This window comes from Panthera uncia (genome assembly GCF_023721935.1).
Source record: "Panthera uncia isolate 11264 chromosome A1 unlocalized genomic scaffold, Puncia_PCG_1.0 HiC_scaffold_17, whole genome shotgun sequence".
Classification (NCBI taxonomy): domain Eukaryota; kingdom Metazoa; phylum Chordata; class Mammalia; order Carnivora; family Felidae; genus Panthera; species Panthera uncia.
The window spans coordinates 10,379,038-10,406,075 of NW_026057577.1; the positions used below are offsets into that span (position 1 = coordinate 10,379,038).

Sequence of the window (27,038 nt, forward strand, 5' to 3'; positions counted from 1 at the left end):
TCAGTAAATGGCCCCTCAACTTGCATACTCCACCCGCCTCACTCCTACATTCAGGCTGTCACCAAACACCAGGATACAGAGCGGCTGGGAAGAAGAGCCAGCTAGAATCCAGGTGGTTTACCTTTATGACATGAAGCACTGTGTCTGCTCCCTTCCCTGGAGAGATGGCTCTCAAACGTTAGCTCGTTAACAGCACAGCCAAGTGGCCTTGTGACAACACAGACTGCTGGTCCCACACCCGAGTTCAGATTAGGTCTGGGGTTGGGGCCCTATGAGTTCTAACAAGTCCCCAGGTAACGCTGACTTTGCTGGTCCATGGACCATTTTGCTGGTCCAGGGACCCCATGTTTTCAGTATCCTGGGAAAAAGGCCCAAATAATTTTTAATAGCTTGCTATTTTGAGGTTTTTAAAATGACTTGTTTCAGGGGCGCCTGGGTGGCTCAGTCAGTTAAGAGTCTCCTGATCTCGGTTTAGGTCAGGATCTCAGTTTGTGAGATTGAGCCCTTCATTGGGCTCTGTGCTGACAGCACAGAGCCTGCTTGGGGATTCTCTCTCTCCCTCTTTGCTCCTCTCCCATGTTTGCACATGTGCTCTCTCTCTTAAAACAAATTTTTTTTTTAATTTTTCTTTTTTAACGTTTATTTATTTTTGAGACAGAGAAAGACAGAGCATGAACGGGGGAGGGTCAGAGAGAGAGACACAGAATCTGAAACAGGCTCCAGGCTCTGAGCATTCAGCACAGAGCCCAACGCGGGGCTCGAACTCACAGACTGCGAGATCATGACCCGAGCCGAAGTCGGACGCTTAACCAACTGAGCCACCCAGGCGCCCCTAAAACAAATTTTTAAAAAAGACTTGTTTCAAAAAAATTTTCTTAAAGTCCCAAATATCAATTTTCCTACATTCAACTTATTTTGAAGGAAAAAAACACAATGAACCCCAGTTATTTTCCCTAAGGTTTTATTTTTAAAAGCTATTTTTTATGTTTATCTATTTTTGAGAGAGAGAGAGACAGGAAGAACGGGAGGAGCAGAGAGAGGGGGACAGAGGATCTGAAGAGAGCTTCATGCTGACAGGAGAGAGCTCAATGCAGGGCTCGAACTCATAAACCGTGAGATCATGATCTGAGCCGAAGTCAGATGCTTAACTGAATGAGCCACCCAAGCCCCTTTTAAGATTTTAAATTAAAAGCATGTAGGGGCGCCTGGGTGGCTAAGTCCATTAAGCGCCTCTGACTTAGGCTCAGGTCATGATCTCCCAGTTCCTGGGTTCGACCCCAAAGGCCCCACATTGGGCTCTGTGCTGATAGCTGGGAGCCTGGAACCTGCTTCAGATTCTGTGTTTCCCTCTCTCTCTCTGCCCCTCCCCTGCTCTCACTCTCTCTCTCTCTCTTTCTCTCAAGAATAAACATTAAAAAAAAAAACAACTTTAAACATGGAATCAACATTTCTTTAATGCTCCTTAGGTATGTCATCTGTTGAACAGTCATACCTTTGCTGTCCAACCAACCTAGATGACGTTTATTATAACTGAAGTCCACAAAAAAGTGACTCAGACCTCAACCATCAACCAGGGGCAATTTTTGCCCTTCAGTGGGCATTTGGCAATGTCTGGAGACATTTTTGATGATCACAACTAAGGGAGTGTTAATGGCACCTTGAGGGTGGAGGCCACGGATTCTGCCAACCATCTACAACGCACAGGACAACAAAGAATTCTCCAGCCCAAATAGTAACAGTGCCAAGATTGAGAAGTCCTGATTTAAACCAAAGCCAAAATAATATTATTGTGAAAATGCAACTTGTCAGGTATTTGCTACCATTAAGAGTTACCCTTTCCTCTGGGTAGCCAAACTTTTGAGTCTTTTAAAATAAGCAATGAGGGGGCGCCTGGGTGGCTCGTCCAACTCTTGATTTCAGCTCAGGTCATGATTTCATGATTTACGAGATTGAGCCCCACGTTGGGCCCTGCACTGAGTGTGGAAGGCAGCTTAGGATTCTCTCTCTCTCTTTCCCTCTCTCTGCCCCTCTCCCCTGCTCACATTCTCTATCTAAAACAATAAAATAAAATAAAATAAAATAAAATAAAATAAAATAAAATAAAATAAAATAGGCAATGAGGCTTAAGCTCCAAAACTCAAAGAAACTTTTAAGAATCAAAGACGCTTTTTTTTCCTACTGCCTCTTTATTTTCTATTGACAACAATCTGGCCTTGGTGGTAAGATGACTTCTACCAAAAGCCTAAAACAGCTCTGGATTTCCCACATTTCAGGTGCACACAGAGGGTTCTGCCCACAGTCTGAAGTTTTCTGGACCGCTGTTTTATTTCTTGGGGTAGAAGTGTCTGGCCTTGAGGAAATACAACTGTACTTCACTGGCTGGGTAAAATGTTTACCTTCTCGCAGCCTGTTTCTCTTTGAAAAGAGTGGGGGGAGGGGACTCTAAACACACTTCCTGGAAAGGCTGTAACATTAACGACTAGACAGTGTTAAAGAGTTTACATAGCACAGTGCCTAGAAGACAGAAACATACAACAGATGACAGCTGTTGTAATGATTCTTACCTCTTTTTTTCTTTCTTCCAGGGCCAGAAAGGTTTGATACCATTTCTCATGCTGCTGAACTTCATCCTGTGTTCTTGCAGGAAGGTTTTCGAGAACCTCTCCCATAAACGCTGGTTTCCCTTTATGTTTGTTTCTCACCTTTACAAAGTTCTGGTGGTCATAGTCGTCCCAGCCCCCCTGTCGCCCTCCTGTCTGCTGAAGGAAGTTTTCAAAATCTACCACTTCTTCCGGAAGGGTGCTTGGCGTCATTTTGTCTACAGGAACCTTGCCTGATGCTGCTCTGCAAGCACGTTCTGCTCCTGAATGACCCAAAGCCCAGGTGTCGATTTTTCTTGATATGGCACTCAGCTCATTATTGGTTGTTTTCTCTTCTTTAATAAGCTCTTCATACCTACAATTTTAAAGGTAAATTGTCAATAATAAGATACAAACCAATCCATATGAACCTTTCCTTTTCCGCCCTCAAATTTCATTATTCCCGACTCTTTCCATGTCATCGTCTCCACTTAGAATTATTAACATTATAAGCCTCAAAAGAGTTTCCTCAGAGTAAAAAAAAAAAAGAAAAAAACATCGTTCAAATTCTTATTTGGGACATTATCTTGTCCGGATATAAATGAAAATTCAATTTGAACATAAAAAGCAGTCTGAAACCTAAAACAAAAGAAGAGAGGTGTTATACTGCTTTTGTGTAAGACCAATATTAAATACAGAACAATAAAATGATTTGTGAACAACCTATTGAGAAGCAGTGAAACATAAACGTCAATAATTTTATATTAAAATGAGTTTGAAACATACATCAATCTCTGCTCTTCTTTGAAAGTATTAATTGCATTTTCAATTTCTTCCATCATTTCTCTGAGCTTTTCAACAACTGTAAAAAAACAAAAAAATATGAAAAAACTGTTATGTCATATCTTTAAAAAAATTTTTTTTAATGTTTATTTATTTTGAAGGAGACAGAGACAGAGCTCAAGCAGGGGAGGAGCAGAAAGACAGGGAGACACAGAATCCGAAGCAGGCTCCAGGCTCCGAGCTGTCAGCACAGAGCCTGAGCAGGGCTCGAACCCACAAGCCGTGAGAACATGACCTGAGCCAAAGTCAGACGCTTAACCGACTGAGCCACCCAGGCACTCCTGTTATGTCATATTTTAATATGACTAAGAATTAAATGTTGGGAGAAAAGGGAATGTCACACCTTAACTTAAAAATGCTTTGTAACCTAAAGGATAAGACAATTGCGCTTTTATGAAGCTAATGTTTATGACTGCAATTTTTTTCCGACTATAAATTTATTCCTATACACACATATTATTAAACCTTAATATCATTATTTTTCCCATAGAAATGTTTTACACTACACATGCTGTCTTGTGACAACCGGTTTTTATTTAACAAAATGTGCTTAAACACATGTGGCTAACTTTCCATATCAGTATATATGTATGTCCCCCTCATTCTTTTCATGGCTACATAGTCTTTCATTGTCTACATCTACCCTAATTCATTTAATTAATTCTCCAAGCGATGAACCTTTCGATAGATGCAATGCCATGCTAAATATTTTTGTGTACTGATTCTGCATGCTCGGATGTTTTCAGATGATAACAGAGAAATCTGAAATGCCAAATAAAACAGCATACACACCTCATGGTGTGGAGGACGCTGGCGCACTGTCCTCCTGGGAGGCTCTACCGACTTACTGTTCCTGAGCGCCCCCTCCTGCGCACCTTGAACCGTTTCCAAAACGGGAGGCCAAACCGATCGTGACTGATTTCAGTGAAATTGTTGTGATTATTAATGAGCCTGAGCAGTATTTTCACATGTGTTTTGTATTTCTCTTGTTATAAACGAGCACTTGATAATCTTTACCCCCTACTCTATTAGGTTATTTACCTTTGTTGCTCCAATTTGTGGGCACTCTTTTTTTTTTCTTTGAAAGAGAGAGAGAGCTCAAGGAGGGGAGAGGGGCAGAGGGAGAAGGAGAGAGAACCTTCAGTAGTCTCCATGCTCAACGTGGAGCCAGACACGAGGCTCGATATCACAACTGTGAGATCATGACCTGAGCCAAAATCAAGAGTTGGATACTTAACCAACTGAGCCACCAAGGTGCCCCTGTTGGCACTCTTTATATGTTACAGATATTAGTTTTTTTATAAGTTACATATGTATTGCTGATACTTTCCTAATTTGTTTTTCAACTTTATGGTTTGGGGCTTTTTTGTAAAGTAGTCAGGTATGTCCACTCTTGTCTTTATGGCTTCTCATTGTCATTCTTATAAACTAGAATACAATGATAAAAATATTAACTCATATTCTCCTCTAGGATTTTTATGGCTTCATGTATGAATTTAATAAATAATAATTAGGATAGTCACAGTTACTTTTTTTTTTATTAGTGCTTCCTATATTATAAACACTGAACAAATGTTTTACATGCACTGTCTCTCTATCTCCCAAAGACTCCTGAGTCAGGTCCTATGGCTATCTCTGCTTTACAGCTAAGGAAATAAAAGCTCAGAGAGATCAAGCAATCTGCCCAAAATCACATAATGAATAAGGGATTTGATCCTTCAGGAATGAATGTCAGTGTATGCAGGGAGGTAAAGACGCTGTTTCATTTTTTCCAAATGGCTGACATTTGCCCCAATACTACTTAACCTCTTCCTTATGTATTCTAAATGCAATTATTTGAAAGGTAATTATTTCAAAAAGTAAATGATGGGAAAAGCACTGGGTTTAGGAATCAGGAAATTAGTCTTTTTCCTCTTTGTCAACTGAATCTTACCTCCTCCAAACCAAAATTTTTATCCTGTAGGTGACAACATTACCTGTTCTATCTGCTTCATAATTTTTAAGGATAGGATAGCATTTTTATTTTTTATTTATTATTTATTTGTTTTTAATTTTTTTTTTTTTTTTTTTTTGCATTTATTTATTCTTGAGACAGAGAGAGACAGAGCATGAACGGGGGAGGGTCAGAGACAGGGAGACACAGAATCTAAAACAGGCTCCAGGCTCTGAGCTGTCAGCACAGAGCCCGACGCGGGGCTCGAACTCACGGACCACGAGATCATGACCTGAGCCAAAGTCGGCCGCTTAACCGACTGAGCCACCTAGGCGCCCCTATGATAGCATTTTTAAAATGTTTATTTACTTATTTTGAGACACACAGACAGAAACCAGGAGGGGGAAGAGAGAGAGGGAGAGAGAATTTCAAGTAGGCTCCATACTGTCAGCGCAGAGCTCGATGCGGGGTTTGATCCCGCAAGTATGGGATCATGACCTGAGGTGAAATCAAGAGTCCAGTGCTTAACCAAGTGAGCCACCCAGGTGCCCCAGGGTGTGATAGCATTTTAAAGCAATTACATCAGCACCAGATATTAGAAGCAATTACCTAATATATCTTTATTAATCCCTAACCAATAAAGTAGGGCCGAGTTCCATTAAGGCCAAACAGAAAACCTGCTTATTAGGAAAATACAAACAATTCTAACAAGCAACAGGCAACACTAATACAAAAGACAGAACATAAAATCTAAATTTACTTACAGTCAGGTGTAGGCTTCACATCTTTTAACTGATGCTGAAGTTTCTTTACATTGTTATGTATTTTGGCCAATTGTTGCTGGATTTTTGCTCCTATAAGGAAGAAGTATGTACTTTACCGACAGAGGTGGTTGTAAGACTGATCACCATCACTTAGTAAAAGACAGCCAAGTGCAATTACATAATGGACAAAAGAAGGTTATTTGTGTCAAAACAGCCTGAACATTTTAAGTACTCTAAACAAATAAATAAATAAACAAATCAATAAAGCATCTCCCAATTTCCTCCAGTATTTAAAAGCACCATGGGTTAAATCTTACCATAAAAGGAAATGTTCCTTCTCTCTCTTTTTTTAACTCTTTGGGGATTGAGTGATTGGACATTGCTCTGAACACATGAACACAGTGAACAGTAGCTTAGATGTGGTCGTGTTTTGTTTTTAAAAAGTTTTTTCTTTCTTTTTGAATTTGTTATAATTTATGGAAATAGAATTTGATCTCAACTCTATCGTTGGCATATTAAAACTGCCTAACCAGTATTAATTCTACGAACACTGACAAACTTCCTAATGGGAATTAATTTTATCTAATCACATCCTCCAAGACAGGGGCTGATAATACATGTGATGTAACACCAGCCATGACCTTGAGGAGGTGCCCAGCAGCCATGGAGTGGTATTTACGCTACCGTTTGCCCACCTCAACCACGGGACTAGCCTGGAGTCACTCACTAGGCCCACAAAAAAAGCCTGGAAAGCAGATGAAGGTCTCACAGACATTTTTAGATGTTCTGTAGCAGCAGCAGAAAGACTGGATTCATCTTTTGTATTTTCGCTCTGAAGTAATAACCTTACTTTAATGTTTATTTAAATTATTAGGCTAATATATATTCACAGACATATGTTCATATAATTAATATTATTATTTATTGTCTATCATCTTTGGGTATTTTATGTGCTTCCCCTTTACTTTCTTGCAACTTTCCCACAAATGAGCATGAACCATCAAACAGCTCTGTCCAAAAGTCCTCAGAACCAATTAGGTTTTATGTATTTATTTACTTATACTTTATTTATTTTGAGAGAAAGCACAAGTTGGGGAGGGGCAGAGAGAGAGGGAGAGAGAGAATCACAAGCAGGCTCTACTCAGTCAGCACAGAGCCCAACGCGGGGCTTGAACTCACAAACCGTGAGACATGACCTGAGCTGAAAGTGGCTGCTTAACCGACTGAGCCATCCAGGTGCCCCCCAATTAGTTTTTTAAAAGTTTACCCATAGGCCCAGAGCCAGTGCTAACATTCAAAACAAACCATGTGTATATGTGACTTTGGTTTCTTCTACTTTTTACTAAAATCTAAGAGTTCCATAAAATCAGAAACTTATCCAGTGTATTTAATAGGGTCTCATTCATTCACGGTTGCAGCTCTAGGTCGGGTAACTTTTCCATCAAAGTGTAGATACTAGGAAAGTGTTCCGTTGTTTTGTTTTTGCCATAGTCGGATCAACTACAATGACACTGCCACAGGGCAAATGATCTTTTAATTATTCACTATGGAATTGACATTATGTATGGGCAAACCATTAATTACAATAGTACATAAATGCAGGCCAAAATTGTAGTATGATATTTCAGGCAAGGAAAAGGTATTTACTACTTCTAAGTTGTAATATCGGAAGAAGAAACTTCTACATGCTTATACTGAAGTAATGCATTCCTTCCTCTCTTAGATAAGCCCAAAGTGCAACTAAAGAAGGGAAAAATGGTATAACAATGGGAAATGAAAAGATACAAATAAAGTTGCCTTAAAAATCGGAATGTACATAGGGGTGCCTGGGTGGCTTAGTCAGTTAAGCGTCTGACTCTTGATATCAGGTCAGATCTTAATCTCAGGGCTGTGAGTTCAAGCCCCACATTGGGCTCCACGTGTGAAACCTACCCAAAAAAAAAAAAAAAAAAAAAGGAAACACACAGTATGGAGACACTCTAGTAATGGTATGATTAAGAGACAGAAATATCAGGGGCGCCTGGGTGGCTCAGTCAGTTGAGCGTCCGACTTCAGCTCAAGTCATGATCTCCCAGTTCGTGAGTTTGAGCCCCCGCATCAGGCTCTGTGCTGACAGCTCAGAGCCTGGAGCCTGCTCCAGATTCTGTGTCTCCCTCTCTCTCTGCCCCTAACCCACTCGCATTCTGTCTCTGTCTCTCTCAAAAATAAATAACCATTAAAAAAAATTGAAAAAAAAAAGACACAAAAATATCAGTCTCTCAGTCTATAAAAGAACTGAGAGAGAAAGTAAGAAATATTAAATTAAGGATGCTTAGATTTCTCCATGAATCAAAGAGGAGAACTGAACATTTGGTAATTATCTTAGGTCCTGCCGTCATTCTGACAGAGGAGGAAGAATGATTTTTGCTACTACCTGATAGAAGATGACTTTTTACAACACTGCAATCTTATATTCTGCAAGAAAAAATTTATTAATAATTTCTTTTAATTGACTGTAAAGGAATACCATAAGCAGTCTACTCTTCATATAAGTGTTAATATTTTATAAAGCTTAGTTGATAACCATTTTTTCCTTTATGCAATGCTAAGCATTTTTTTTATTACAACATAAGGATTTTGCAATATATAAAGTCTACAACAAAAGATATTTTTGTAGAATTCCTTTTTTTTTAATGTTTTATTTATTTTTGGGAGAGACAGAGACAGAGTGAGAGCAGGGGAGGGGCAGAGAAGGAGGGAAACACAGAATGCGAAGCAGGCTCTAGGCTCTAAGCTGTCAGCACAGAGCCCGACGTGGGGCTCAAACTCACAAACCATGAGATCATGACCTGAGCCGAAGTCGGACACTTAACCAACTGAAGCACCCAGGCGCCCCTGTAAAATCCTTTTTTAAGGGGGATACTTAGTACACAGTTAACAATGATTAATATTCATAACAAACAGCAGAATATATTTACTGTGCACTTTCTCATATATTGTCTTATTGGACGCACAGGCAGCTCCCTGAGGCCGAAATGGTAGGTTTTCTGCCACAGACAAGTAAACTCAGGTTTAAGCAGCTGTGTAACTTGCCCACTGCACACCGCTGCTACGAACAGCTTCTGCAGCTGCTGCTGTTTACTTCTCAGTTGACAGTATCGGAGCGATGAGCAAAGATCAGAGCCGAGGAAAACCATTTCCCTTCATTTAAGATATTTTAATGGCGTTTAACTGGTTTGGCCACCCAAAACCAAAACCCTCTTTTTTCCTATTACATAGAAAGAAATGCACACAGAAAACAATCTAGTTCGAATGACCAAATAGTGACCTGAGAAAATAAATACACATCCCTAAAAGACAGACATTACCAACTAGAAAGTACTTTCATAGAGAATGTAACACAGTCAATGCACAAAGGCAAAGTAAAACAACTACAGCTTGATGTTACTCAACAGGTTGTAGTTCATCATGAGCTTAACTTACTTTCTGTTTTCCTGCTGTTGATCAGTTTATTTTCCAATTCTTCCAGCATATTCTGCTCGCTTCTGAAGTCACATTTTTGGTTGTAGAAATGACTGCGTTTATCTTTTTCTATGTTAATAACTCTTTAAGAAAAGAAACAAATGGCATAAATATGATTGAAATATCTTTTAAATTGTTTAAAATATGAAGACACTCATTATAATCAGTACTCACAGACAGATTAATTCGTCTACAGAGTCAAAATATGATTACTAGAATTAATAAGGCTAAGGAGTCAAAATAGTAGTTAGAAAAGAGTCAAGTTCAATCATAATCATAAGTAATCTGAATTGTTATTTAAATTATAAAATGTGAGTTTAAGAAAAGGCAGTCATGGACTTGTTTTAAAGATACAATAGCAGGGCATCGCTTTTCGGCCTTTTGGCTAAGATCAAGTATAAAAACGCAGTAGCAGGGCACCTGGGTGGCTCAGTCAGTTGAGCGTCCCACTGTGGCTCAGGTCATGATCTCACGGTTCGTGAGCTCGAGCCAAATGTTGGGCTCTGTGCTGACAGATCTGAGCCTGGAGCCTGCCTCAGATTCTGTGTCCCTCTTTCTCTCTCTTTCCCTCCCCCACTCGCTCTCTTAAAAATGAATAAACATTTTAAAAAATAAGTAAATAAATAAATTAAATAAATAAATAAATAAAAATATAATAGCTATTTGGCTCTTGATTCCAACTCAGTCTCACTGTAACCTGAAAATGACCACCATTGCTGATGGCTGCTTTCATTAGGGAGATACAGTTAGCTTTTGTAAACTGAATCAATACCTTTAACCTCACCTGAGGTGAACCTCCTTATCACTAAAATGTGAATCATGACAGCTCTCTACTACCTAAATAGGGCTGTGATTATATTACACGAGGGCAGGCAGTAGAAATATAACATGGAAATGGAAGACATTAATATAATTAATAAAAATAAAATTTCAGGAGGCAAACCATCTACATAGATAGGAATTTTAGTATATTTAGGGATATTGTCTACATTGACTTCAAAGGTTCTTCTGTGTCATCTTTGGTCCTTGGATTTAGCCCATCTACCAGTAAGTAAGCAATTCTAGTATTAGTTTGAACCCCGGAGTGAGACAAAACAAATACTAGCAAGAAGATTTTCTGGTTAGACAGACATTTATTTTCTCAACACCTGTTTTCTTTCTCCCAGAAATTAACACAAGCTCTTCTTCAGTAATCCTGTATCGAATGAATGGTGGAAGGTCTCCAGCCATTGACTTAATTTCATACAATGTGAGGGGCAACTATTTAAGGGAGAGCTTCCCAAGATTCTCCATTTTGCCATCCATTAAAAAAAAGTTAAATATTTATAAGGTGCAGTGGGGTAAACAGATGAGACTGCCCTGGGCCCTACCCAGCTGCCCCCACGGCTAAGAAGATCACACCGTAGTATGTGGGTATGGGAGAGGAAGTAACAGGTAGAAGAGAGATGTCAGATGGATCTCGGTCTACACATGAACTCTAAAGGACTGACGGTGGTTACTGGAGTCTTGTGCTGAGAAGCCCACCTCGGCTCTGGTTGCAGGTGGGGGAAATTATACCATCATCTAGAAATGTCTGCATGGACACAGGATACGCTATAATAGCAAGTTATGTTTTGCCATTCCTGGATTAGAAATATTCACCTACAAAGACATTCAAAATGTACTAATGGAGACAAATAGCTAGACACATGAAAAGATGCTCAACCTCACTCACAGTAGGAGAAACACAAACTTAAACTATAACACGGTAACAGCGTACACCTATCAGATTGGCAAAAAATCATGGGTGTAAGTAATATACTCTGTTGCTAAAACTGTGGGGAAATAGGTCCTCTCACACATTATTGGTGGAATTGCAAATTGCTATGGAGGGCAATTTAGCAGTATTTATTACATCTGCAAACCCATGTGCCTTTGACTCAGCATTTCTACCTCTAGGAGTTTTTCCTAAAGATACATTCACTCATACGCGAAACAGCGTGGACCCATGCAGCTACGGTGAATGGTTATGATGAAGGAAGACTGAATATAACCTAAATGTCCACTGCTATGGGGCAAGTTAAATCAATTATGGTGGGGGGGGGGGGCGGACCTTGTGCCCAGGAATACCACGAAGCAGTACTGTGTTCTGTATGCTGATAGGGAAAGAACTCCAAGATCCACTCTTCTTCCATCAAAGGTTTTTACAGCCAAATGTTAGACATGTCCCAAAGTAGAGAGGCTGGAATGTCTCCCTTCGCATTCCCTCACATCACTCTGATTGGACGATGTTACCTTTCTTGGTTCACCTGGCTCTTTTTCCTTGTAATCTCTCTCTCTCTCCCTCCCCGCTCCTCTCTCTTTTTTTTTACTTAAGCCTTCTGAAGTAAATCCACTACATTATGTAATCTCACCCCAGCATACTTCAGTGCGTCTCTCGGGAGATTATGAATATTAGACTTAACTATAACACCATTATCATGTCTGATAAAAATCAACAATTCCTAGGTATCTTAGATGCAGTCTTAAAAAAAAAAAAAAGCAAAACAAGATGCAGACTAGTGTGTGCATCATGCTACCATTTACATAAAAAAGGAAACATCTGAATATGTATTTTTATTTCCTTCTAGCATATAAAACTTCTGTGGAAGGATACACAAGAAACTAAAACTAGCGGCTGTCTGAAGGAAGAAGTAGGTGGCTGGGGTCCAGGGTGAAACAGAGACTTTCCACTGTGTACCCTTTGATATACGTTCATTTGTGAACCATGTGAATGCATTACCTGTGCCAAAAACAGAACACATTTGTATTATGATAAACTGTCTTTGGTTTTTTTGTATTCAGTGAAAATTGTTGGCTAGAGACAGACACTCTACCAATGGATTTTCCTAATACCCTTTCCGTGACTTTTTCCAAAACCTTACAACAAAATGAAGAAAGCCGAAGTGGAGCTGTAAAACCAACACATACTCATAAACGAGGTATCTACACTGGCATTTATCTACACTGGTTTGCTATAGATAGGGCCCTTAACCACTTGATGGTTTATCCTGTATCTAGAGGGAAACATAAGCCAGACTCCTATCCTAGAGTCCGGTTGTATCTAAATCCATGCATTTTAGGGGTACCTGGGTGGTTCAGTCGGTTAAGCATCCAACTCTTGGTTTCAGCTCAGGTCATGATCTTATGGTTCGTGAGATCGAACCCGCATCGGGCTCTGCACTGTCAGCTTGGAGCCTGCTTGGGATCCCCACCCCCTTCTCAAAATAAAGTAAAAAAATAAAATAAAATAAAGTCATGCATTTTAGAAATAAAATAAAAAATAAAATGAAATTGTATTTTCTCAAATTCTGAGTATTAAAAATAGAAGTACTACATAAACGCAGGGTGAATTCAAACTTCCAAAGCTACATATGGTATAACGTTTCAAAATTCAAACAGTATACTTTTTTGTTGGCAGAATTTCTAAACAGAGAACTGCCACTAATTTTGGTCCAAAGACCATTCTGTACAACAGGCTCTATATCTCCTGATTCCTTACCAAATAGATACTATACAAATTCAAAGCAGGGTTTATATAAAGCTCTCAACTGCAGGGTAGGGCCGGGCATTATGAGTTCTAATTCTTTTGATCATTCTTCGCAATATTTATCATATCATGGAGCTGCTGACAATGTTGACCATTCAATATATGTCACTGGCCATTTAAAGAAATACTACACATACACTAAAAATTAAAATAAATGGCAACTTGTCAAGGACCCTACTCATGATGTGCAGGACGGATCTGAAAGGGGAGACTGAGGGAGGGAGACCAATTAAAAGGCCATTTCCAGAAAAGTAACTCCAGGGTATAGACTCTTCATTAAAATTATTGATTCCCTACAAGTTATTTAACAAGTGCTTACATTGGTAAATGAAAATGCATTGATGTATGCAATCTAAAATTTTTGTTAATGTTTATTTTTGAGAGAGAGAGAGAGAGAGAGTGTGAGCAGGCAAGGGGTAGAGAGAGGTGGAGACACAGAATCTGAAGCAGGCTCCAGGCTCCAAGCTGTCAGCACAGAGCCTGACACGGGGCTCGAACTCATGAACTGCGAGATCATGACCTGAGCAGAAGTCAGATGCTTAACCGACTGAGCCACCCAGGTGCCCCCGATATGTGCAATCTAAAGAAATAAATGTTTTGTTTCCCTTGAAATACACATATTCAAAATAGTAGATGAAATTGAAATAGCTCTACTTAAACTTTATATTAAACAGTCTGTAACAATTTGTGTACTTCATACCTCCTGCCTTTTTCTTGTTCATCTTTGAAAAAGCTGGTGCCTCGAATTTTGTAATTTAATGTGGGACGGGATTGGGTGGAGTAGAATTAACTTTAGACTGTCCACAATAAAATGGCTTGTTATGTTAACTGAAGATAACATTCTTATACTTACTGATTTTTTAGTTTTTCTGCTGTGCGTATAAACTCCGCTTTTTTTGTCCGATTAACTTTCTGCTTCCAGTTTTGAAGCTGAAAAGGACGAATCCCACCTGAAGTACCAAGACAGCTATCGTTCTACGTGGAGAACAAAACCAAATTTAGGGTAAGAGGTGAAGGCAGAGTTTCTTTCAGAGACATAACGTCAATAATGAAGTTTCTCTCAGGGGATAACTTGGGGGCTGATCTTATTTAATTTTCAGAAATATATTTTGTGGAAGAAGGAATATCTTACCTTAAAATGCTGAATTACTGAGTAGGAAATGTTAAGTCTCCAGGGATTCCTACAGAAAGATCTAATTCTTCCATTCAGCCATTTAGCAATATATATTGAACACTTAACGATGTGACCTGTGGTGCACGAGACACCAGGGAAACAATGATGACCCACATGAATATGGCCCCAGACTTAAAGTCTAGTGAGGGAAACAAATTTAAAAAGAAAAGAGTAAACAAGCAATAAAAAAAAAAAAAAAAAAAAAAAAAAAATCACCAATTGCAATAAGTGCTACTAAGGAAATAAAAAGTACTGAGATAGAGATAATGGGTCAAAAGGTTGTTTTTTCAGTTAGAATTAGAATGGCCACAGAAGTTCTATTTGGGGGGATGACATTGAAGACTGGAACCAGCCAGTAGCGAAAGAGGTCCCAGGGCGAGGCCCAGAATGTGAAAAAGCCCCAGGGCAAGAAAAGACCTCGGCTGGTTTCAGCAGACAAAGGGCAACCTGATATCAGAAAAGATGGAGAGCTTGGTACAAGATGAAGGTAGACGGGCAGGTATATCACATTGGCATTTTAAGTGACTTGGTGGGGGTGGGGGGTGGATTCTGGAGTTTACTGGAGGGTTTTGAGCAGAATACCATGATACATTTAATTTTTTAAGAAACTCTTTCTGGCCATTTTTGGAGAATAAACTGGTGGGAGGTGGGGGTGGAGGTAAAGCAAGACTGGAAGCAGAAGAATCGAGGTGGTAGCTGGTGCAGCAATACAGATGAGGAACCGCGGTGTCTAGGACCACTGGGGTGGCGGATATAAAAGGAAGAAAACTAAATACATTTTGGGTCTATAAACAAGAGGAATTGCTGACAGATTGATGTAGGAGATGAGAGAGAAAGGAAACAAGCCTTTACATTTCTAGCAGCAGACAAAACAAAAGTAAAGAATTTAGGAAATATTTTTTTCGTGGAGATATAGTTCAAATTACCATACAGTGTACCGATCTAAAGTGTACAATTCAGGGTTTTTAGTATGTTCACAAATGTGTGCAAACATCACTACTATCTAAGTGCAGAAAATTTCCATCATACCAAAAAGAAACCCCATACCCGTTAGGAGTCACTGCCCACCTGTCTTCCACAAGCCCCTGGCCACCATTCAATCTATTTTTGACTCCATGGATTTGTCTGTTCTGGACAATTAATATAAATGGGATCATACAATGTGCAACCTCTTGTGTCTGGCTTCTTTCACAAAGCATCTTTTCAATATTTACCCACACTGTACCATATATCTATACTGTATTCCTTTTTATGGCTGAATAATATTCTATTATATGGATCTACCATATTTTGTTTATCTACTCATCAGTTGATGGGTAACGGGCTACTTCCACTATTTGGCCAACATGAATAATGCTACTATGAACATTTGTATACAAGTTTTAGTATGAATATGTTTTCTACCTCTCCTGGGCATACACCTTGCAAGGGAATTTTTGGATCATATGGTAACTCTATGTTTTCTCATTTTAAAAATTGGATTGTCTTTTCATTGTTGAGTTGGAAACATTCTTTATATATTCTGGATATATCCTTATCAGATAAAAGACTTGCACATTTTCCCCCCATTTTCTTGATAACATCCTTCAAAGCACAAATGCTGTCAGTTTTGATAATGTATTTGCTTGTGTATTCAATATCATATAGAAGAAACAAAGGTCATGAAGACTCACACCTACACCTTTTTAAAGAGTTGTATAGTTTTATCTCTTAACATTTCAGTCTCCATCTATTTTGAGTTAATTTTTGCATATGGTGTATGTGGATATCCAGTTGTCCCAACACCACTTGCTGGAAAACACCTTCTTTCCTTATTGAATTATCTTGACACCCTTGTTGAAAATCAATTGCCCATGAACATAGAGTTTACCTCTTAACTCTTTTTGATCTGTATGTCTTCTCTTTAATGCCAGTACCATTACATTCAGTTGATTACTGAAGCTTCATAATAAGTTTTGAAATCAAAAGTAGGGAGTCCTCCAAATTTGTTCTTCAAGACTGTCTTGGCTATTTTGCATCCCTTGCATTTCCCATATGAATTTTAGGATCAGTTTATCAACTTATGCATAAAAAGCAACAGAGATTTTCATAGGAATTGCACTGACTGTGTAAATCAATCTGGGGAGTATTGCCATTTTAACAATATTGAGTCTTCATATTCATGAACCTGAAATGGCCAATGATGTAGGTCTTCCTTACTTTCTTTCAATGATGTTTTTCAGTTTTCAGAGTATAAGTTTTGCACTTCTTTTGTTAAATTCATTCCTATGTATTTTCTTCTTGTGATACTACTGTAAATGGAATTATTTTCTTACTTGCATTTTTGAACTGTCCATTGCTAGCATATAGAATTACAACTGATTTTTGTTGACTGCTTTTTAATCCTTCAATCTTGCTGAATTTGTTTATTTGCTCTAGTAGTCTTTACATGAATTCTTTAAAAATTTTTATATACAAAATCATGTCACCTGCAAATACGAATAGTTTCACATCTTCCTTTCCAGTTTGTTTTTCTTGCCTAATTGCCCTTGCTAGAATCTCCAGTGAATTAGTGGTGAGAATGTACATTCTTGTCTTGTTCCTGATCTTATGGGGGAAGCTTTTAATCCTTTGTCATTAAGTATTATGTGAGCTGTGGGCATTTTATAGATGCCTTACCAGATTGAGGAGTTCCCTTTTATTGCTAGTTTGTTGAATATTTTTTATCATGAAAAAGTGTCAGATCTTGTCAATTGCTCTTTCTAAATCTACTGAAATGATCATGTGGTTTGTTCTTTATTCTATTACTATACTCTATCACACTGATTGATTTTCATATGTTGAACCAACCTTGCATGTCTGGAACAAATCTCATTTGACCGTGGTGTATAATCCTTTTCGTATGTTGTTAGATTTAGGTCGATAATATTTTGTTGGGGAATTCACATCTGTATTAAGAAATACTAGTCTGTTATTTTCTTTCTTGTAATGTCTTTGCATGATTGTGTATCAGGGTAATCATAATGGTCCCACACAATGAGTTGAAAAATGCTCTCTCCTGTATTTTCTGAAAAAAGTTTGTTACAAACAAAAAAATGTTTATATTGACTTCTATATTTACCTCTCCACTTACTTCACCAGTACTCTTTATTCATAATCTTCCTCAAGTAGATTTGAATTTCTATGTAGTCTTTTTATTTCAGTCTGAAAGACTTCCTTTAATATTTCTTGTAAGGCATATATGCTGGAAATGAAGTCTGTTAGTTTGTTTATCTGGGAATGTCTCAATTTCTCCATTTTAGAGAATACTTTTGGTGGACATAGAATTCTTGACTGATAGTCCTTTTCTTTCAGCACTTTGCATCATGCTACTGCCTTCTGGAATCCAAGGTTTCTGATGAGAAGTCAGCTGTTAATCTCATTGAAGATTCCTTGTATGTGTTCAGTTGCTTCTCCTTTGGTGCTTTCAAGATTTTTTTCTTTTTGTGTTTTTCAACAGTTTGATTATGGTGTGTCTAGGTATGATCTCTTTGATTATTTCATTATGTACTCAGAGTTCATCAAGCTCTAAAATACGTAGAATATTTTTCATCAAATTTGGGGAGTTTTCAGCCATTATTTCTTCAAATATTCTGCCCCTCCCCATTTCTCTCTTCTCCTTCTGAGACTCTCAGTCCAACCTTCATGGTGTTTCATGGGGCTCTGAAGCTCTTTCACTTTTCTTCTTTTTTCCTTCTGTTCCTTAGTCTGGATAATCTGAATTGACCTATCTTCACATTTCCTCTTTCTTCTGCCAGTTCAAATCTGATGTTCAGCCCCGTCGGTGTATACTTTTTAACTCCAGAATTTCTATTTAATTTTTTTAAACAATTTAAATCTCTTTATAGGTATTTTTAATTTGGTGAGATATCATCGTCATACTTTCTTTTAGTTCTATAGCCATGGTTTCCTTTAGTTTTTTGAACAATTTAAAACTGCTTATTTAATTAACAGAAAACCATGGGGAAAGGGAAGAGGGAAAAAAGTTACAAACAGAGAGGGAGGGAGGCAAACCATAAGAAACTCTTATGAGAAAAAAACTAAGGGTTGATGGGGGGGTGGGGGAGAGGGGAAAGTGGGTGATGGGCATTGAGGAGGGCACTTGTTGGGATGAGCACTAGGTGCTGTATGGAAGTCAATTTAACAATAAATTATACTTAAAAATAAAAAAGAAATAAATGAAACTGCTTATTTAAAAGTCTTTGTCGGGGCGCCTGGGTGGCTTGGTTGGTTGAGCGTCCAACTTCGGCTCAGGTCATGATCTCACACTCCGTGGGTTCGAGCCCCGCGTCGGGCTCTGTGCTGACAGCTCAGAGCCTGGAGCCTGTTTCAGATTCTGTGTTTCCCTCTCTCTCTGCCCCTCCCCTGTTCATGCTCTGTCTCTCTCTGTCTCAAAGATAAATAAACGTTAAAAAATTTAAAAAAAAATAAAATAAAAAAAAATAAAAGTCTTTGTCTATTATTTTATCTAGTTTTCCTTTGAATGTCTCATAATTTTTTTTGTTAAAAACTTCACGTTTAGGGGTACCTGGGTGGCTCAGTCAGCTGAGCATCCCAACTCTTGATATGGGCTCGGGTGGTGATCTCACAGTCAAGAGATCGAGTCCTGCCATGGGCTCCTCACTGAACTGGATCCTGCTTGGGATTCTCTCTCTCCCTCTCTCATTGCCCCTCCCCAACTTGCATACATTCTCTCTCTCTCTCAAAATAAATAAACATTAAAAAAAAAAACCTTGACTTTCCATTTGCAACTATGTGGATGGAACCAGAGGGTATCATGCTAGGTGAAATTAGTCAGAGAAAGACAAATATATGACTTCACTCATATGAGGACTTTATAACACAGAACAGATGAATACAGGGAAAGGGAAGCAAAAAATATATAAAAACAGGGAGAGGGACAAAAACATAAGAGATTCTTAAATATGGAGAACAAACAGAGGGTTAATGGAGGGGTTGTGGGAGAGGGATGGGCTAAATGGGTAAGAGGCATTAAGGAATCTGCTCCTGAAATCAGTGTTGCACCATATGCTAACTAACTTGGATGTAATTTTTTTTAAGAAAGAAAGAAAGAAAGAAAGAGAAAAAAAAGAAAAGAGTAACTTTGGAGAGAATGGGATATAAATATCCTATTAACAGCAAGAAAAAACCATTGGGAATTAACTTAATAAAAATATATAAAATCTATATGAAGAAAACTATAAAAGGATGTTAAAATATACTTAAAATTAAAAGTAGATTTTTTTTTTTAGGAAATGAAAAAAAAGCTACCATATTTATGAATGAGAAGCCTAAATATTTTTAAACGTGTTTTCTTCATGAAATATTTGTCAATTTCTTCTCATTCCAAATATTTGTCAATTTCTTTTCATTCCAAATACTTATCAATTTCTTTTCATTCGACTAAAAATGTCATTTTGGTAAAACAAAACAAAACAAAACACAAAACCCCTTGACTTTTAAAAAATGTATTATTTGGTAGCTCTGAATATGAGATTTTCTTCCATGCCTAACATGTGTTGTTGTTGCCCTTTGTTTAGTCACCTTCCTGAACTAAACCTGTGAAGTCTGTACTCTGTGAGGCAGTTAGCTCAGCTGTCACCTGACAGTTGACTGGTCAGAATGTTTCCTAGATGCCATGAACCAGTTTGCCTCCCAGCCTTTGCTGAGGCGGTCTGTGTGCGTGGCAGGACATACTGTCACCCCTCAGACGGAGAGTTTACAAGTCAACCTTAGTCTTCACTTGTCACCTGCACGGAGCTTCAAGGTTGGCCAACAATGAAAGCGTAGGGCCTTCTCACGCCCTTCCCTGGTGTATTAGTTTCCTACTGCTACTGTAACAGCTCACCACGAATCACTTTCACACAACCTCCCTGGCTTAACACAAATTTATTCTCTTCCAGTTCTGGAGGCCAAGTGTATAATTAAGGTGTGGACAAGTTTGTGTTCCTCCTGGAAGGCTTCAGAGGAAAGTCTACTTCCATACTTCCTTTAGGTCCTTAAAAGCTACCTTCAGCCTTGGCTCATGCCACTTTCTCACGTCACTTCTTCCTCTTGCTTCCACTGTCACATCTCCTACTGCTGGCTCTGGTCCCTCTACATTCCTGTTATAAGGACCCTGGTGAACACATTAGGCTCAACCACTTAATCCAGGATAATCTCCCCATTTTAAGATCAGTAATTCAACCACATCTGCCAAGTCCCTTTTACCATGTAAGGTCACATAGTCACAAGTACTGGGGATTAGAATGTGAATGTCCTTGGAGAGCCAAGATTCAGCCTACCACACCTGAACATGGACATAACCCTATGCATGTGTGTGATTTTCTCTTCTTTCTTTTTTTTTTTAAGATTTTTTTTAACGTTTATTTATTTTTGAGAGGAAGAGAAAAAGACAGAGGGCGAGCAAGGGGACGGGTAAAGAGAGAGGGAGACACAGAATCCTAAGCAAGCTCCAGGCTCTGAGCTATCAGCACAGAGCCCGATGTGGGGCTCAAACTCATAAACCACAAGATCATGACCTAAGCTGAAGTCAGACGCTTAACCAACTGAGCCACTCAGGTGCTCCTTTTTAAGGTTTTTTTTTTTTTAAGTTTATTTATTTAGGGCACCTGGGTGGCTCAGTCGGTTAAGCATCTGACTTCAGCTCAGGTCATGATCTCGTGTTCCGTGAGTTAGAGCCCCATGTTGGGCTCTGTGCTGACAGCTCAGAGCCTGGAGCCTGCTTTGGATTCTGTGTCTCCCTTTCTCCCTCCCTGACTCATCTCTGTCTCTGTCTCTCTCAAAAGTAAATAAACATTAAAACATTTTTTAAAAAAGTTTATTTATTTATTTTGAGAAACAGAGTGTGCAAATGCGAACAGGGGAGGGGCAGAAACAGAATGAGAATCTCAAGCAGGCTTGGCACTGCCAGCACAGAACCCAATGGAGTTGGGGGAGGGGGGGCGGGCTTCATTCCACGAACAGTGAGATCACGACCTGAGCCGAGATCAAGAGTCAGAAGCTCAACAGACTGAGCTACCCAGGTGCCCAGCATGTGTGTGATTGTCTAGAGGAAATCCCTTTTGAGTAATCATTTAAAGTCAGAGAAGGAATGTGCTTCTTACCAAAGGACTACTCCAAGCAGCCAAAGGCCATAATGTTTAGGCCATCGGAGGGAAGGTCACTGAAGAAACAAAACAAAACAGAAGACACAGCCCTTTCCTGGTAAAAGCAGAGACATATGCTAGTGTGATACTGTTACAGATACCTTTAAAAACTCATCATTCAACTATTAAACTGATTAAGAGGGAAACGGCATTTGAGAGGAGGGTAGACAGATGCTGAAAGGCATTGGTGAGGATTATCAAGAAATAATATACAGATATTAGAAAGGATAGACAGGTGACATTATTACTTTTTGTTATGGGTAAGAAATTTATAGGGTTCCACACCCTAAGGAGGTTGTAGAATAAAGTACGATACAAACCGTTTCTAAAACTTCAAAGAGAATTTCTCCAAAATAACGTAAAGGAACCATTATGGACTGACTTATTTCCCTCCTAAATTCATATAGTGGAGCCCTAACCCCCTTTGTGACTGTATTTGGAGATAAGGCCTTTGAGGAGGTAATTAAAGTTAAATGAGATCATAAGGTTGGGGTCCTATTCCAAAAGGACTAGTGTCTTTATAAGAAGAGGAAGAGACCAGGGCGCCTGGGTGTCTTGGTTGAGTGTTTGACTTCAGCTCAGGTCATGATCTCGCGGTTCGTGGGTTCGAGCATCGCATCAGGCTCTGTGCTGACAGTTCAGAGCCTGGAGCCTGCTTCAGATTCCGTGTCTCTCTCACTCTCTCTCTGCTCCTACCCCCGCTCATGCTCTGTGTCTCAAAAATAAACATTTAAAAATACTTAAAAAAAAAAAAAAAGAAAGAAAGAGGAAGAGACATTGGTGATCTCTCTCTGTCACTGCATGTGCACAGAGGAAAGGCCATGTAAGGACACATGAGAAGGCAGCTGTCTACAAGCCAAGAAAAGAGCTCACACCAGAAACCAATACTGGTGGTACCTTGATCTTGGACTTCTGGCCTCCACAATTGTGAGGAAAGTAATTTCTGTTGTTGAAACCACGCAGTCTGTGGTATTTTGCCACGGCAGCCCTAACGGACCCAGAGAGGAATTTTAGATATTTAAGTGAACCTCTCCTACATCATGAGGTTGTCATTAGGAAAATTATGTCTCTTCAAGAAAGCATTAGTTGGTTTTACTATTAGAGTCACTAGAAATATTCATTCACTTAATCATATGACAAATATTCAAGTTCAGTGTTAGGCTGAGAATCTGCGTGCATAGGTACGTGTGTGTTACACTGAGGGAAGTACAAAGATGGATAACACATAATTAAAATCCTCCAAAACCTCACAATTTGGTACGGCAGTGACCGTAATTCCTTTTTAAAAGTCCAAACACCCTTGGATTCTACTCTATCAGTGCTGTCATCATCAACTGTGAGGCTCTACCCTTCCCCCAAGTGATGAGAGCATATAAAGCAGGGTGTCTCAACTTCAACACTGACATTTTGGACTAGACAATTTTTCATTTGGGCGGGGGTGGGGGGCTGTCCTTTGGCCTCTACCCACTAGTAGTACACACAACACCCAACCCGGTGTGACAACCAAAAATGTCTTAAGACGTTGCTAAATGTCGGGAACAGATAAAACACCTGAAACAGCTCCACAGGTGACTCTGATCCAACCCCTGGAAAGGCAAATCTCTGGGGATCATCATGGTAGCGTGATAAAAAGGTTCATCAATTAACAATATTAGGCAACTTGTGAAAAATGCAAATCAGGAGGCAAAACATGGTTATAAGAATTTAGAGAACAAATCACTTTGAACTAGAATGAGCCAGAAAGATTTCATGGAAAAAGCCAGCAAGATGGCTACACTACTAGGATCACACATGAAACAAATTTTTAAAAATTATTCAATAAATATTTTCTGTGTTATGTATTTTTATAAATTTTACATCCCCCCCCCCCCCGAGATCTCTGGGCCAGAGTTAGAATAATAAACAGAATTGCTGTGTGAAAACATTTGCCTGAGGTGGAATTTCCTGAGCTTATACAAGTAAAGACAGATAATCGCTGTATTTCCTTAGAGGAAGAAAATGATGGTACCTGTCCTCAGCTCACAACAGCCTTCCCTCAGTTTTGGATCGATCCTCAAATATTTAGGGAGTGCCTACTATGTTCCAGGACTACACACGATAGTGGACCTGGGAACACAATAGTGAATAAAACTTCCAAAAGTTTCTGCCCTCATACAGCTTACATTCCCACAGTGGGGGCGGACGTGTGGAGAAAAATGAAAATATGTAAGGTAGCATACGGTAATAAGGGCTATGGAGCAAAATAAAACCAGGAAAGGGAACAGGGCATATGCTAACTAAAGAGATTCGGTTTCGGGAGGTTATGAAAAGAATCACTGAGCTGATGGCATCTGAACAGAGTTACCTGGAAGGAACACAGCCATAGAACAGACCGGGAACAGCATTCCAAACAGAGGGAATAGCAATTACAAAGGTTATAAAGTAGGAGAGTGCTAGGAATGTCTGAGGGACAACCAGGAGGCCAGGATGGCTGCAGCCAACTCACAGCAGGGGACTGGAGAAGAAGTCCAGAGAAGAAGAGAAGAAGAGAGATGGTGGGGGTAACTCATGGGCCCTGTAGACAATGATAAGGACCTTGGATTTTACTATGAGGGTTCTGAGCAGAAGAATGTCATTATTGGACTGAATCGCCCTGGCTGTTGAAAATACTTTAGGAAGGCAAGGCTGTTAGAACACAAAACAATTAGGAAAGTATTTCAGCCAGGGAGAAATGATGGTGGGGACAAGGGCAGTGGCACTGGAGGTGTTAAGAGTGGGATTCTGGATTTATTCCGCAGCTAGAATATGGAGGAACTGCCCATGCTTTTGGGTGTGGGCTGTGAGAGAACGAGCGCAGTTAAGGGCTTTGGCTTAAGCAATTGGATCCAATAATTCCCGAGGACCCTCTGGTCCTCACTGCAGAGAAAGGGGTCCTATATGCAGATCTCTGGAAACACATCTGCCTCGGACCACCCCATATTTATTCCTCCTTGTATTCCCGGCGCAGGTACAATAACAAAGCAGCCACCAATTACTTGGCACCGAATCTCTCTCCAACCAAGCACTGTGCGAGGGCCTTCCCACACATAAGGACTACTGCTCGGTAAGATACAATGACCAGAACGTTTTTCGAGAAGGCACTGAGTCGCGGAGAGAATATGTTTCCCTCACAGGGCTAAGAAGAGGCAGAGCCAGGGCTTCCACCCAGATCTTCCCTCGACTCCGAAACCACATGGAGGTAGCTCTGTAAAAGCAGATAAACGCACACGCCAAAAGCGCACAACGCCCGGCGTGGGCCAGACCGCGAGCAAAGGGAGGCTAACACCGCGCCTCCCGCCTCGGGGACCGTGCCGCCTAGGACACCTGTTCGGCGAGGGCCGGGTCCCCGTCCCGCCCCCGGCACCCACATCCCCTCGGGCCCACGCTCGCCGCCAGAGAGGCTTCCGGCCCTCCTCGATTTACCTGTTGCGGCACCGCCGCTGCTCCCATGCCGCTCCCGGTGGCCGCGCCCGCCCCCGCCACAGCCCCGGCTACCGCGGTGGCCGCCGCGGCCACCACGACCGTCGTCAGGGCGGCCATCTTTCCTCGCCAAGCTGTTCGGGCCGCAGCGGCCACCCGGGCCAGAGGGTTCGGGCCACGGGAGCTCCTGGTCCTGCAGACCGTTCCCCGTGCAACGGAGCTCTTCTCCAAGCAGAGCAAGACCTAGCCGGGACGCAGGGAGGGGCCGAGATGTGGGGCGGGGCCGGGGATCAGGGTGGAGCCGGAGCACGGGGTTGGCAGGGGGTGGGTACTGAGGGCAGGGCGGGACCGAGGGCAGGGCGGGGCTGGGGCATGGGGCGGGGCCGAGGTGCGGGCGGTGCCGAGGAGCAGGGTGGGGAAGGGGAGCATGGGGCGGGGCCAAGGGCTGGGCAGGGCCGAGATGTGGGGCAGGGCCTGGACTGGGCTGGGCCGGGATGCAAAGAAGGGCCGAGCTGGGCGGAGCTGGATCACGGGGTGGGGTAGGAGCTCTGGCCTGGCGGGAGCGCAGACGGGGTTGAGAGATGGGGTAGGGCCAGTGCGCAGGGTTGGTCAGGCAGGGGCCGGGTCAAGGTGTGGGGCGGGGCCAGAGCGCGGGACCGAGGCGCCCCAGCAGCCGTGTGGGGCAGGGTGGAGGTGGAGACTGGGTGGGATGCGGGGCGGGGCCGGAATGCGGACTGAGCTGGGCCAGAGTGCAGGCAGGGAGGGACCTGGGTATCTTCAGGGCGCGGCCAGATCACAGGTGTGGGCGGAGCAAGGGGCGGGGTGGAGTAAAGGGGGCGGTGCCTGAGTGCGGGGCGGGGCTACAGGCCAGAGCCTCACTATGCCACTGCGGGTTTGTGTAAACTTTGACCCAGCACTTGTCTACACTCCTTCAGCAAAATCTTGCTAATCCCCTTATTCACCTCCGATTCCGGACCCCCCTTTTAAGCTGTCAAATCTATTCGTGTCATATATAGATACAGCTCCACCTATAGATGTACAGAGATATTTTACATAATAGAACTTCCTTCTAGGTTTCTACAAAGCACTGGTAAAACTGAGTGAAAATGAAAAAGCACTTATTTATGGGCTTGAACAAAAAACTCTATTTCACACTTTAAAAGAAACGAAACAGGGCATTCTGCACACTGTCATATACCAAAGGCAAAAATGCCACACTTGGTCAATAAGAAAAGAGATTCCAAAGATACTGTGTCAGGGAGGTGGAAAAAGGCCACAGATGATGCCTCCAGTCAAAGCATAGTGGAATGCACCGCTGTTTGAAGAAATGGATTCATTCATTCATCCCTTCACTTAATTAACATCCAGCTCCTTTCTAGATGCCAAGGGCTGTTCTAGGCCTTTGGAATTCATCGTAGACTTAGTGTAGACTTAGACACACACACACACACACAAGGTTCCTTCTAACTTTTAGTCGGTAATTTAAACAAGTAAACAAATAGGGTATTTTTTGAGTACTTACTTTGTGTCCGCACTGTTCTAAGTAACCCAGTTAAGTATTATCATCTCCATTTCACAGATAAGGATACAAACCTAGGCATCCTGACCAGAGACGATCCTGATAGAGAAATTACACGGGTAGGTGGATAAATGCTTCTGGACCCCAGGAGACAGACTGGAGCTAAAGATGTGACTTTGGCCTTCATCTGCATGTAGAAAATATTTTAAATAACTCTGAATGAGCTCACACAGGGAGTGTATAGATTGAAGTCTGACAACTGAGTCCTAGGGCCCTCCAACATAGGTGACCATGGACAGGAGGAGAAGGGAGACTCAGAAGGAGAGAAGGGAGAAAAACCACAAGTCTTTGGAAGAAAAACATGTTTTGAGAAGGAGAGAATGATCAACTGTGCGGTTTTCTCCCCGGGAGGTGAGTGAGATGAAAACAGGGAATGATGGTTGGATTTGGCAACGGGGAGACCATGGCCACTGGACAAGAGCACCACCAGCGGGATGGTGAGGACCAAAGCCTCGCTGAGAGGGATGAGGAGATATTGAAGGCGAGGAATAGA

At 41.0% G+C, this 27,038-nt stretch overlaps 1 protein-coding gene across 1 annotated transcript in view; it reads right to left on the reverse strand.

The window, feature by feature from the left end:
• CCDC112 (coiled-coil domain containing 112) overlaps positions 1-25,291 on the reverse strand; it is a 31,246-nt gene extending 5,955 nt beyond the window's left edge. The window contains exons 1-6 of the mRNA XM_049649051.1: positions 24,970-25,291; positions 14,042-14,163; positions 9,582-9,703; positions 6,120-6,209; positions 3,366-3,441; positions 2,565-2,955 (exon numbers count right to left, since the gene is read on the reverse strand). Of these exons, the coding sequence (XP_049505008.1) occupies positions 2,565-2,955; positions 3,366-3,441; positions 6,120-6,209; positions 9,582-9,703; positions 14,042-14,163; positions 24,970-25,086 (918 nt within the window). The 5' untranslated portion in view covers positions 25,087-25,291. The remainder of the gene's footprint in view (positions 1-2,564; positions 2,956-3,365; positions 3,442-6,119; positions 6,210-9,581; positions 9,704-14,041; positions 14,164-24,969) is intronic.
• Between the last annotated feature and the right edge of the window lie 1,747 nt (positions 25,292-27,038).